The sequence below is a fragment of the Copidosoma floridanum genome, unplaced genomic scaffold (assembly GCF_036245765.1).
Source record: "Copidosoma floridanum isolate Cflo_tuat_1 unplaced genomic scaffold, Cflo_Japanese_pri ptg000019l, whole genome shotgun sequence".
NCBI lineage: Eukaryota > Metazoa > Arthropoda > Insecta > Hymenoptera > Encyrtidae > Copidosoma > Copidosoma floridanum.
Window position 1 is genome coordinate 19,329,947 of NW_028321896.1, and position 13,180 is coordinate 19,343,126.

Here is a 13,180-nt window from a genome sequence, read left to right on the forward strand (position 1 = left end):
TTGAAAAATACGTGTATTTTTGATTTGTACTTTGCGCATGTTTTACAATTAAATGCATAGACTAGATAATTTCATACTAAAAATCAACTATCGATAAATTCAAGTTAATTGCTTTAGCGAGACTTAAATGTCAAAGTTCTCGCTTTTAGTGTGATAACAATGATTTTTAACCATAATAAAAAATAAAGTTTACTAGTTATGCATCAACTTTAACAAAAACTTTTGGTCGTGAGAATACTTTGATTGCATCTTCTAACTTGGACAACTGCTTTTCTATTTCCATTTTTCTTCTCTGTGATCTCAAAGTATCTGTTCTAATAGGCAGACCATTGAGCTCGTGAACATATTCCTGATAATCTGTAACAAATTTCATTATGAAACACTTTTAAAAAAATAACTTATATTAGAAGTAAATGTATTTACTTTTTTTCAGTATACACAATGTCTCTTTTCTCTCGCTGTCAGGTAGAGAAACGTGACCCTTTGGGCAATCGGACTGTTTGGCCGCAATTTTAGCTGACTGTTCCTTTTGCATAGCTTCTTTTCTTTCCTTGATGTATCTGTGCATAAAGATATTGTATTATTTTGGCAAGTGTGACACAGATGAGTTTAGAAAATTTTACATACTTGGGAACGACTCCCACGCGATAACTCGCTGGTGGTGCACCAGTTTTACTAAGTTGAGATGCCAATCTACTTGCAACAGAAACAGATCCTTTACTAGATGGACTGCTATGTTGCGTCAAATGATCCAAATCTTGTTTAGGTGAATCAATTTCTTCGGAAACCATATCACCCCTATCTGATTGGCAACTATCGGCTTTTTTTGCATTCCCGGATGGATATCTTACAATTGAAATAAACGTTTAAGTTCTCAACAGGATAAAATAAAAATTCACATTTTCTTATTTTTACCTTATAATACCCTCAGAGTAAATACTTTCGATGTCATTTGTGTCTACTGTTTGAACCCCTTGACTTTTACAGTTGATATTTTCACTGGTGTGAGTCTCTTCCTTTGATCCTTGATTTACAATATCTCCAATAGATTGAGACTTGATCTTTTGTTTAGCATCGGTTTTGTGATTCACAGCTTGTTCTTTATATCCATGTTGACTCTTTCGAAGTACACCCCCGTGAATAGATGGCCTTGCAAATTTCTTTACCATAGTTTTTTTGTTTGTCAGCCCAGATGTACTTCTTTTCCTATGATTTTGATTGTCCAAACAAAGCTTTTTACTGAATAATTTTGTCAATTCACCATCATTTTCATCAATGTTCGAATCTAACAGACCACTGTGTCTTGTTGTACTATGATTTTTATTAAAAATATGTGTATTTGGCATTTTGATTGTCTTGGAAACTTGAAATTTGAAATTTTTCACATTATTGTCATTAGAGTGAAACAGCTTTTCCATTTGACGAACACTCTTAACATTTTCTTTGATAAAATTTTTTCTGCATGGCGGCTCTGAAATGACAATTATGAGAGAGTGCATTATATATATGTAATCAATATAGTAAAACTAATATTTAATAAACATCATAGATCATGAATGACTAAATAAAACTTACGAGGATCGGCAAAGAGACCCTTTAAAGTCCTTGAGTCACGCATCATTATTTTACTTGGACCAGCAAGGATTTGAGAGAAAAAAATGGTTAAACGCTTAAAAGTTGTTAACTTGAAGTCGCGACGTATGAATCAGTTTCTGTGCTCCTCTTAAATTAAATTCCACAGCAGATACGTCATACTTGACATCGTTTTTATGCAAACGGCATCTTTCTTCAAAATAGCGTCAAGTACAACTAATGACAATTATTGTTTACGTGAAAGTTGAGCATGTCTTGTCTCGTGGTGTGCTGTTTTTTTTTTTTTTTTTTTTTTAACTTTTTAAAACTTTTTTTTAGTACATTATTTGTACCAATGATTTATGCTTATTACCTGCTTCGAACGTAGAAAACGATTAGTTGCCGATTAATTGACTCTAGGTATACCTGGAACGAATTGATTTTGCCATAAAGAATCGATGGGAGAGAAAAATGCTTGACACAAAAAACAACAAGCCCTTGTAATTGTATACACGCATATATATATAGAGCTTGCTATTTGCTACAGCGCGTTTGCCGCTTGGTATACCTATATATACAGCAGACACATATTTGACAGACAACTGACTGCATTTAAACCTTGACTCGAATAAACAATTTTTAAGGCCTTTTTTTACACTTATGATTATTAAAATTAATTTTATTCAATCACATTCTTATATCTATACACGCTCACGAAAGTACTGGTGGCAAAGTATCGATTCCGTAGAAACTCTTAGACCATTATTTAGAGCATATAAGCTTAGTATGTTATGCTCTAAGGTGTAACTTTGCTATATGTATACATATATGTACGTAAAGGTGTATACTTAATATACCAATTATTGAACGGATTTGAAACATACTTAGTACGTACACTCGGAATTAAATAAAGTTGAGTAAACTTTAATTCAAAAGATCAAATAGTGTACTTCTGCAAGTACAATAAATTGAAGAAAACTTGAGGACATGTTATATATCTGTATATGTATGGGGCCTTAGGCCCCGCGGTCTTATGTAGGGGGCGGAGCATCTATAGAAATCATTTCTGAAAGAGAGAGAGAGAGAGAGAGAGAGAGAAAAAAGTGTCCCCCCGCCCATCGCACGCCGACATTTTTTCTTTCCTTCCCGGTTCTCCCACGGGGGGAGGGGGGGAGGCAGCGCCGCTTTCGCGAGGATTCGTCATGACAGTGGCCAATGAGGACAAAGCTTGCTGGCGGTAAGCACTTGATTGTGTGTATTTGGTAATGAACGTATTAAAGTAATTTTCCAAAAAAAAAACTACCATGTTACTCATACAACTACGAATATATGTAAACAATATCATAAGTTTAGAAAAAGTTGAGACGTTTTTTTTAATGCTGCCGTTACGCTTCGCTATGTTTCACTCCATGTGCACGATAGTTGATCTTTTGAATTAAAGTTTATCAATTAAGGATAAAAATTATTTTCCTACCTTGGGCTACTTTGAGGGTTGGGTGTGCCCTCGGTAGAAAAAATAGGGTTCGTACCTGGTGCGCATCCAACTACATGCGCCACCAGGTACGAAAACTACTATTCTATAAAAATGCAGATAGAAATGGAGGTAATTACAAAAAGTAAAATTTATTAAAACCGGTGTTAGTAAAATTTAATGACAATATATATATATAAAATTTTCATTAACATTAACTCGAGGCTATTTTTAACATTTCAGAAATATCTACAATTTTTTCTCTAGGTTTTCCCAGTTTTTTGCCTCTATTGCACTCCTCTTCATCTATTTTTTGCCATCCTTCGTAAGTGATTGGGTGAATATTTTTTTGCAACAGAACTTTTCTTAATTCATGATAACCAGGTTTATGTCCAACAACTTTCAGTTCTCGAGCCATTAATTGCGCAACCCGAAATGCATCCGTCATAGTTGAAAGAATTACACCAGTGGGTCCAGTTGCAACCCACCCTGCCGCGTACAAATTATTTTCTACTTTTCCAGCCGAATTTAAAACTTTTCCGTTTTTCAAGTCAACAGGAACACACCCATCAATTTGATTAGATTTATACCCGATACTTCTTATTACTAAGCCACACGGCACTTCTTCAAATTTATTAGTTGGTTTTGCGGTTTGTTTCAACATATCCTCGCCTACTAATTCGTTAACACAAAACCTAACTCTTTCAACTCTTTTGGATCCTAAAATTTCTACAGGACTGCGTAAAAATATCGGATGAAATTCTTTCTCCCATTGTCGTACGTCTGATGCTACGTCTTCGACAGATTTTAACATTAGTTCCGTCAATCTTTTTCTGGGCCTTGCGAGATTGGGAACGATTTCTTTTAAACCATCAAAATCATCCGCTCTCCAACACGTTTTGCAATTATCTAGTTTTAATAGTTCTCTAAGTTCAGCAATGGTAAAAGCTGCTTGCAATGGACCTCTTCTCCCCGCAAGCCAAACTCTTTTGACTTTGCTTTGTGATAATTTTTCTAGAGAGTAAGACGTTATGTCTGTGTTCTAAAAAATTTTTCATTAAAATTATACTTTTTAGTAATGCACAAGTACATCGATGGCCCCAAGAAAAAAAGAGTTATCTCAAGCGCTATCTGAGATACGTCCAACTTTTTTATTTCTTGGAGACGTTGATATTAAAAAAAAAAAATCGCTCATCATTACTTACTTTCAATTTATCAATGGGAGACAAAAGAATTCTAGCAACGTCAATGGCTACGTTTCCTTGACCTAAGACAACAGCATCTTCTACTCCTAAATCAACATCTAAATCTTTATCACAAGGAACACCATTGTACCAGCCTACAAAACTTCTTGCTGGTATAACATTTTCTAAATTTTCTCCTGGAATATTCAATGTTTTATCTTCTTCAGCACCATAAGACTTTAATTAGAAATGTCAACTAAATAAAAAGAGATATATATATACATATAAATTTTTTTTTTTTTCAAATAAACATGTATTACCAATAAGACTGCATCATAGTATTCCTTCAATTCGCTAACACTAACGTCTTTTCCAACATTTATGTTACCCAAAAACTGCACTCTTTCATCTTTAGCTACTTTATGAAAAGTATTTATGACGTTCTTTACTTCAGGATGATCTGGAGCTACACCATATCTCACCAAACCATAAGGGACTGGCAATCGTTCTATAATATCTACTTTAACACTAGCGATACTCTACAATTTTTTAAAGATTTTTTTTATGTAATTAATTATAACAAATCAACACGAAATTTGTAAAAATGTACATACTTTCAAGATTTGCTGAGCTGAATAAAATCCAGCAGGTCCTGCACCAACGATGCAAATATTGGCAGTAGTTTTTTGTGAAGACATTTGTCTCAGACATTTTATCAGTACTTCAGTTTTTGACATTTTAAAAACTGTTGAGAACCTGAAAAAATCACACTCAGTAATATTTTATTTAATTATTTAAAAATAAAATACTTTAAATCTTACACTGCTTCATCCAATCACTCAAGTATTCATAAATGTTAATTATTGATTTGTGCATGACATTTTTTTACAATGAGTTGCAAACTTTGATGACATTAAAAATGTTTTTAAAATAATCAAATCATGTTAAACAGAATTGAATTGAGCTCTATACCGCTTCATAACAATTAAAGCGGTTTTTGCACTATCTGTCTTTGATAGTTGGACTTTTATTTTATTTACATTTTTACATACAACCGTCAGGGATTTGTTATCAAATCAAAGTATGTTTTGCTTAAAAAAAAAAAAAATTTATTTTAATAATTATTCTATTGAGTCTTGTTTATCCAATTCTTCATAAGTTACAGAAATATAATCCACACAAAATTTAGCAATCCAATTGTTCAGTTTCACAATAATAGGATACAAGTCCGAATCTAAAAAAAATTTTAATAAAAATTCAATAAGAATAATAACAAACCAAAATTTTATGACAATCTTACCATATAATTCCAATATGGACGTTATTGACAAAACAGTAAGATTTTTCTTCACAGCCTTTTCTGTAGCCTGACATAAATCTTCAAGTTTTTGTAAAATAAGTTCTCTACTTTTGAAACATTTAAAGTTAATACAACATCCTATCTGTTCATTCGTGAGAAATTCTACTGTTACAAAAGTGTATGACAGTAGGTATATTAGGCCAACATTAAATTGAGTTAGCAATTGAAATCCAAGAATAATCAAATTTTCACCCTTGTTCAAATTATTTAGGGCTTCCCTTACAAGAGCAAGAGTTTGATTATTTGTATAAGTCTGAGTATACTGAAATTTAATAATTTCACATGAATCATTCTGAAGCTCTTTTATATGATTTTCATAATGTAAAACTTTTTTTTGGATAGGTAAACAGATCATTTTGTTTTTTTCTACATCAATGGCTTGAAATAAAAGATTGTAAATTTCCGTAATTTGTACCGAGCAAAATCTTGAGCTCTGCACTCTATCGTAAGGTTTTCCGACGCTAATGTTGATACTAATGCAAGAATTAACAGGCTGTAAAAAAAAAGGAGAGTAAGAAGATACAAAAATTGTACGGTAATTAAAGAAATAGTGAAAGCACGTAATGTCTTACTTTGAATATAAAAGTATTTGGTTCTAAATATTTGAACTGTTCTTTAAACGTTAATATTCGATAGATAGGCTCAGAAAGTTGTTTTTTCTGACGCTCATTATACGACTCAGCAGCGGGTTGTACAGTCCAGTGATTAATTCGATTTTTTTTTAATCTTAGATTTCCAACGATTTGTAAATCTGTATGTAACTTTTGCAGTAGGAATTTCATCAAATATTTATCTGCAACTAAGTTTGCTATCCTTTTTACTTCATAATTGTTTTTGGATTGATGATTATCAGAATATGCCGCAATGTTGCTATCTATAACTTCGCACTGATAATTTTTGAAAATTCGAGCACAAGAAATTAATTGCTGTACAAAACTATCTGGTACATCTTTTTTACAAAACATTGCTTTGGTAGAACTTTGTCCATATTCTTTTTTAAGTACAGTCAAATAGGGTGAAATGAATTCTTTCCCCTTAAAGTTGAGACATATTAAGTAGACCTCGGAATTTCCCTCTTTACTAGTGACTGGTTTGTAAAAATGTAATTTTTGAAAAACGCAAGATAAAAAAAATATCAAACAAACAGATTGATGCTCAAAAGTTGTGAAAATTTTTAATAAAAAGTTTCCACTCGCTTCTAAAATATGCATAGCGGCTACAACTTCGCAAAAATGAAGACTCGCTACGATTCCTTCTTGCTCCCCTGGGTTGTTAAGACAGTTTATACTCCCATCAGCAGTTACTAAATTAACTTTTCCCTTTGCTTGTGTTTTTTTCACGAGAGCTTCCAAGTTTTCCAAGGTCATCAAGTTTCCACTGTTATCTTCTCCAAAAAACCAATTTTTCAAAGTATGTAGTATGAAACGATCATCACTAATCATTTTAGCATTAGAATTTCCCTCATAATATGGATTAAAAGTCATAGCCAACCAGTTCCAACGAATAGTTGGAGCATTTGTCATTAACCAGTGATTCAAACAAGTTACAAAAGCACCAGGAGCTTCACACAAGTGTAAAGAAACAAATGAATTTTCGTTTCTAAAAATACTTTCTTTTGGAACTAATGGATATTTAGAGACAATCTCGTGAAATTTGCACCATGCTTGTGTCACAAATTCCGGATCAAATTCCCTGCGCACTCGCCATTCTATGTCTTTAGCTTTGTTTCTTTGTGAAGTATGCTGGTGCCAATTATCCAAACAGAAATTGTTTAGTTTCGATTTAGTTTCATTCAGTTCTTGTTTAATCTGTTGTAGTTCTTCAATTTCCCATGATTCTTCGACAAACATGGATTCAGGCTTTGGAAGAGTGTATCTCTCATTGCCAGTGAGGGTAAATGACTTTTTAAATACGTTATCAACTATGCTATCTATTCTATAATAATCCTCATCTTGGTTGTGATAAAAATTAGACTCCCTTGTTGACGTTGTTCTTTGCCTTTTGTTAATTTCCATTATCAGCTTATGCATTACAAATTTATCAAGCATTAATTGGTTTGTGTGTATACAAAAAAAAATTCATAATTCTCTTTGAATTTCTACATATGCAAATACATACAACACTTTGCACATTGGAATCAGCAGTGTAACGTCAAAATAAATACTGTGTTCACTTACCTGTATTACAGTGTTCTTTTTGCCGGATATAAAATCAACTCTGAAAAAGTTAAGTACTTAATGAATTGCCAATGTTAAAAGTTCCAATGATTATTTGTCTATTGTGTCAACTTGTCAAAACAATACAAGGAGGTAATTTTCATTACTTTTAGTCCTTTAACAAATTATCTTCCACGTCGCCAGACGTCGCCGTCCTGAAAAAATATCAAGTCTCTTACGACTTTTTTTCGTATACCGAGTCGGTACTACCGACCGTGACTCTCTCCCTCTCTTTTCTTTGGTCGTCCAGTACTCCATAGTAGCGCCACCACCGCCACGAGAGCTCAGAGAGCAGCACAAGCACGCAACGCGAATCACGCTCTTTCTTCTGTCTACAGTCACAGAGAGTCATGGGTATGTTTCCAAATTTGTGATTACTTTTCGTTTAATATTCGTTATTTTGCAATAACTTTCAGTGTTGAAGATTTAATTTTTCATAATTAACGCGCGGTGCAAGTCCTTAAATTGCACTCCCAGTTATACAAGTGAGATTTGTCGTAAAAAATCATCAGCCCTCCAAGTCCTATAGCCATGTGCTCTTGATGATGCGAACATAACTTCTTCACGTTTAATCAAAACGATAACTATAGTAATTCGCATCCGCTAAAAAATCCGTTTTTTGCAGTGGTTGTTTAGCAGAGATACCTGTTGAAGCGTGACGTGACAGTGAAATTAAATCTTCTAACCTGTGCAACTGAGCAAGTAAGGTTATGAAATTCTGTTTCTTACTCGATATATTTTTTTTTCAGGTAAGCCCCGCGGTCTTCGAACTGCCCGAAAGCACGTCAATCACAGGCGTGATCAGAGATGGAACGACAAAGACTACAAAAAGGCACATCTTGGCACGAGATGGAAGGCCAATCCTTTTGGAGGTGCCTCTCATGCAAAAGGCATCGTACTTGAGAAAGTGTATGTACACATTCAACTTTCAGTTTACTAAAAATCATAACTACAGCCATGATCTATGATTAATTTGAGTCAACAATTTTATTTTCTCTTTTGAAAATTGTTAATGTATATTTCTGTTTCTTTCTTTTTACTAACCAATTTTATTGTATTAACAGTGGTGTTGAAGCCAAACAGCCCAACTCTGCCATTAGGAAGTGCGTCAGGGTACAGTTGATCAAAAATGGAAAAAAAATCACAGCTTTTGTACCAAGGGACGGTTGTCTCAATTCGATTGAGGAGAACGATGAAGTCTTAGTTGCAGGATTCGGTCGTAAAGGCCACGCTGTTGGTGACATTCCCGGAGTCAGGTTTAAGGTTGTCAAGGTTGCCAACGTTTCTTTACTTGCTCTTTACAAAGAAAAAAAGGAGCGTCCGAGGTCTTAAGATACACTTTTGTTTTGTAAAAATAAAATAAATCTATAAAAATTCAAGAAAGCTTTATTATTCAACCTATATGTCTTTCAAATAATTTAGTATTAGCTATAAATCTTTTATATAAAAATGTAAAAGTATATTTTAAATACAGAAATAACATACGAAATTAATTAACAAATTTTATCATTCAACGCGTTATAAGCTTGTTCAATCAAAACAAGGCTGTTTTGCAACACTTCACTTATGCACTTGTTACTTTTAACTGATTTGTCTACGAGAAGTCCATTTTTTATTTGAGACTCAATAACTAAAGTCTGAAAAGATTTTTACATTAAAGTTCGTTAAAGTTTTTGTGTAAAATAAAATTGATTGAATTTACCTTTTTAAAAGTTGAAAACAAAGAATATGCCTTCTGAATATCGGTACTGAATTCCTTGTAGTGCGAAAATGCATTAGAATTAGAATCTGGAATTGGAGTCGTCATAATGTCTTTGAAAGCAGAATTAAATTCTTGTAGTACAGGAATCCAATTTTTTAAATCTTTGTCACAATCAAGGTCATTGACTTTTTTCTAAAATGATTGTAGGAACTAATTACTCAATCCCTGGTTATACATACTCGAATTATTTTAAGTAAAACAATTTGCTTACCTTAATGTTCAAACACAGCACATCTATAAAACTTAAGTCAGAACATAACTTGATGTTTGTATTTTTCGTTAACTCCGAAAATCTGTCTTCATTCCAGCTCGCATCGATGTTGTTTCTACAAGTGACATTGATTGGTAGATTGGATAACGTTGTCCCTTCATTGACAATCTATAAAAATTTTACAGATACATTTTAATCATAATTCTAGAATGTAAAAAACATGCTACTGAATTAATAATTTTTCACTTGTACCACTTCTGAAATACTATTAGCATTTAAATAATTTGTTGGAGATGGAGAATCCGGCAAATGAACGTTGTTAATAAATAGAGTCAAAAGAGACAGAAAATGTATTTGTTTGTTGATGTCACATTTCCCCTGAAAGTTAGATACAACTGATTTACTATTTAAAAATTTATTTGATAGTGCATCAAGTATTGCTTCAATGAACCATTACATACTAATATAATATTTTCATCAGTGCACAGTCCAATATGAGTGAAGCATTTCACAAGTTTATCTGAAATGAAATAATAAACTGTCAATTGTCAATATTAGGAAGAAATTCATAAATTAGGTATAGTTTAGTTACAAAATTCTTACTGCTTAAAGAATTGTCTTTAAATTTACTGAAAAGTTCCGTATTTTTATTTGAACCTTCCTGAAGTACCCAAGATAGAAAATCTAGTCTCTTAGTACCAGTGAGAATAGTACTTTCAAATTCATCGATGGATGTTTGAGCAACTTCAGGATACCGTAGTTTCAGCAAAGTGTTGTACAAATCATGAATAACATCCTTGTTGGTATTCACTGCAGATTAATGTATTGAATGCATTTTTTTTTAAAAGTAAGGTTATTCTGGTACATTTTTAAAACTATAAAATTAAAAAATTTCTTAAAATACATTGGATTTAGTGTGTCGGCTTTTGGATTTAGTAGGATAATTTATTTAATTAACGTATGTATTTTATTTACTACTTACTAATTGAGATATAAATTAATGCTGAGATTATATCACGTTCAGTCAGACAAGACTTCAATTGTATACAAATGACACAAAGTTACATTTTTGAGAAATTATAACAAATCTACTTAAGTAAATATGATTTCGGTGTTTTCGGTTACTTTTTTAAAAATACGCCTGAGAGAAATACACTTGTCGATTGTCGACCTATCACGTGAAGTCGACTGTCAAACTTCGAGAGGCCAAAATGCCGCCAAGTTCAAAAGTAAAACATCCAACTTCTCATCTCACTTATTTAGAACCTCATCAATGACATCCGGGTGATAAGTATTTCATGTAAAAAGGTAGAACATAAAGCTACGTATATGATTTTTTATTAGTTGGGCATGAAATGGAATAACTGTAATACAATTATTTTACAAACAACGGACAAAGTGAAATAAAACTATGTAGTTATTTTTCGACTTTTCCAAATTTTTACTCTAAATGAATGCAGTTAACTTCAAATGTTGTTGCATGGCCGTTTTTTTTCTACACATGCCTACTATAGTAAAAATGGATCATACCATAAACGTAATCTGATGCGTATATAACGTATAAGATGCAGAGTCGCTTGGTTAACATCGAAAACACACTTGATGTATTTTTCAGAGAGGGTATTACATTTAAATTATTTCACAGGATAAAAATATCTAATCAACGTATTATACAAAACAAGTTTGCACGACGAAAGGTCGTTAACGCCTGCAGGTATAAGATGATATATTATCTATATATTTTAGTTGTTCATTTTTGTTCAGTAAATTAAACGTGTATAGTAGTTTTTTTTAATTTTTTTTTTTTTTTAATACGTTTCTTTCTTACTTAGAACCGCGGCACGTGTGACATTTTATTGTCATGCTCAAACATTTTTTAAATTATAAAATATAAATCAAGTTTGCTTTATAATCAACAGTTTCGTAAACGAATCCAAAGAAAGTACAACAAAATAAATGTTGGATACGCATGTAGGATATCTTTAGCCGTCAATTAATCGCGAGAATAGTAACTTTTTCCAAACGCACAATTTATGAAAAAGAATATTTAATGTCTTTTAAAACTCGAAACTCATGTAGGTTGTACCTACTACAGGTACACACTACATACTTATAAATACCGTTTTGAGAACCAAGTAAGATATTTTTCACGTATCCTTTCAACAAACACATTGTTGTTGTTGTTGTTTCTTTTATTAATATAAAACACACTCAGGCATCGATATTCTTGATTGACCAAATTTTTTCAATTACAACTATTATATACCTACATGTATACTTATACACTGTCCACCCCGCTTTCTATTTCTTGTGTACACCAAGCACCAAATTCCCAAGACAAAAATAGTTGTTTTTTTTTTTTTTTTTTTTTTTACTCCAACCAAATCATAAATAATATTTACGCCAGTTTATATAACAATTAAGGAAGAGAGTATATATTATGTATCGTGACATCTCTATATTATACGTGCCCCACGTAGATATTATAAGCACACGCAGCGCCAGCCCTTCTGCATATACACTGTATTGTATACATATATAGTTTTATTCTCTGCAGGACGTCAGCCCCCGGGGCCACGCGCGCGCCGGCAATCATACAACACACGTAATCGCACGGGGGTTGCAGAGTAGAGAGAGCATCATCAGAGAGCTGCACCACACATACTATATGGGGCCGCTGGGACACCGGGACCTTATGCCGCGCACACACCACCCTTGTTGAAAGTGTTGCGAAAAGCGCAGAATCCAAGTCCACCGGCCCCTCATCACCCATATATATATGTGGGTGCAGAAAGGGCGCTCGTGGGGTGGAAAAACGGGGAAGCGGAGAGAGCAGGGGGCACTGAACCCCGGACTCCCCGTGAAGCGCACGCGGCAGACGCGGAAGAAGGTGGGAGAGACCCGAGGGGGGGGGGGGCACACCGACCGTGTCGAAGGTGCAGTCAGTCGGGGTCGGGTCGACACAGCCAGAGCAAGTACACCTACAACTCCGAACTCGATGCGACCACCCGAGAATCCCGAGATGTGTATGTAGTACATATTGCACACACCTATGCGGATGCGACAGCTATCTTTATACCTCGCCGGGCTTTCGATTTTAGCGCGCGCGTGATTTGTGCCCAGGATGGGGATACTATACATGTGAGTTTGACTGTGTGCGCGCGCGCTCTTTCTCTTCCTTCTTTCTTAAATCCCCTGCAGGCTATACAGTCTGCGCTCGGAGCTCGGCACGTTCGGCTTGCCTCGACTTTTACAAAAGTTCCCTTGGCAAGTATACGCCACTTAGCGCTTATCGCGCGAATATACAGTACAACTCGAGTAAGTGTATAAGTACTTGTTGGCGGCGCTGGTAATATATATACATATAAATACGTGACCACAAGTATAATTGCGCTGCTTTGCTC

General features: G+C 33.9%; 5 protein-coding genes across 5 annotated transcripts; 1 reads left to right on the forward strand and 4 right to left on the reverse strand.

Moving 5' to 3' along the window:
- Nucleotides 1–187: 187 nt before the first annotated feature.
- LOC106641194 (uncharacterized) lies at nucleotides 188–2,311 on the reverse strand. Its single transcript, XM_014355518.2, has 7 exons — nucleotides 2,141–2,311; nucleotides 1,946–1,998; nucleotides 1,576–1,863; nucleotides 916–1,471; nucleotides 628–846; nucleotides 424–560; nucleotides 188–357 (listed from the first exon to the last, which is right to left on the reverse strand). The coding sequence occupies exons 3-7, from the start codon at nucleotides 1,619–1,621 to the stop codon at nucleotides 197–199; spliced, it is 1,119 nt and encodes a 372-aa protein (XP_014211004.2). The 5' UTR covers nucleotides 1,622–1,863; nucleotides 1,946–1,998; nucleotides 2,141–2,311; the 3' UTR covers nucleotides 188–196.
- Nucleotides 2,312–3,252: 941 nt separating this feature from the next.
- On the reverse strand, nucleotides 3,253–7,969 carry dare (NADPH:adrenodoxin oxidoreductase, mitochondrial). Its single transcript, XM_023392144.2, has 6 exons — nucleotides 7,911–7,969; nucleotides 7,765–7,804; nucleotides 4,842–4,983; nucleotides 4,548–4,766; nucleotides 4,249–4,464; nucleotides 3,253–4,085 (listed from the first exon to the last, which is right to left on the reverse strand). Exons 3-6 carry the CDS (start codon nucleotides 4,962–4,964, stop codon nucleotides 3,258–3,260), a joined length of 1,386 nt encoding a protein of 461 aa, XP_023247912.2. The 5' UTR covers nucleotides 4,965–4,983; nucleotides 7,765–7,804; nucleotides 7,911–7,969; the 3' UTR covers nucleotides 3,253–3,257.
- Nucleotides 5,349–7,915, reverse strand: aft (cap methyltransferase 2). Its single transcript, XM_089592991.1, has 4 exons — nucleotides 7,765–7,915; nucleotides 6,160–7,608; nucleotides 5,528–6,080; nucleotides 5,349–5,461 (listed from the first exon to the last, which is right to left on the reverse strand). The coding sequence occupies exons 2-4, from the start codon at nucleotides 7,600–7,602 to the stop codon at nucleotides 5,349–5,351; spliced, it is 2,109 nt and encodes a 702-aa protein (XP_089449117.1). The 5' UTR covers nucleotides 7,603–7,608; nucleotides 7,765–7,915.
- An 87-nt stretch (nucleotides 7,970–8,056) lies between the features above and the next one.
- RpS23 (ribosomal protein S23) lies at nucleotides 8,057–9,186 on the forward strand. Its single transcript, XM_014355522.3, has 3 exons — nucleotides 8,057–8,157; nucleotides 8,553–8,712; nucleotides 8,868–9,186. The coding sequence occupies exons 1-3, from the start codon at nucleotides 8,154–8,156 to the stop codon at nucleotides 9,133–9,135; spliced, it is 432 nt and encodes a 143-aa protein (XP_014211008.1). The 5' UTR covers nucleotides 8,057–8,153; the 3' UTR covers nucleotides 9,136–9,186.
- Nucleotides 9,187–9,292: 106 nt separating this feature from the next.
- On the reverse strand, nucleotides 9,293–10,892 carry LOC106641143 (uncharacterized). Its single transcript, XM_014355426.2, has 7 exons — nucleotides 10,759–10,892; nucleotides 10,380–10,586; nucleotides 10,238–10,296; nucleotides 10,029–10,154; nucleotides 9,777–9,944; nucleotides 9,506–9,697; nucleotides 9,293–9,440 (listed from the first exon to the last, which is right to left on the reverse strand). Coding segments are annotated over exons 1-7 (897 nt in total). The 5' UTR covers nucleotides 10,760–10,892; the 3' UTR covers nucleotides 9,293–9,296.
- Between the last annotated feature and the right edge of the window lie 2,288 nt (nucleotides 10,893–13,180).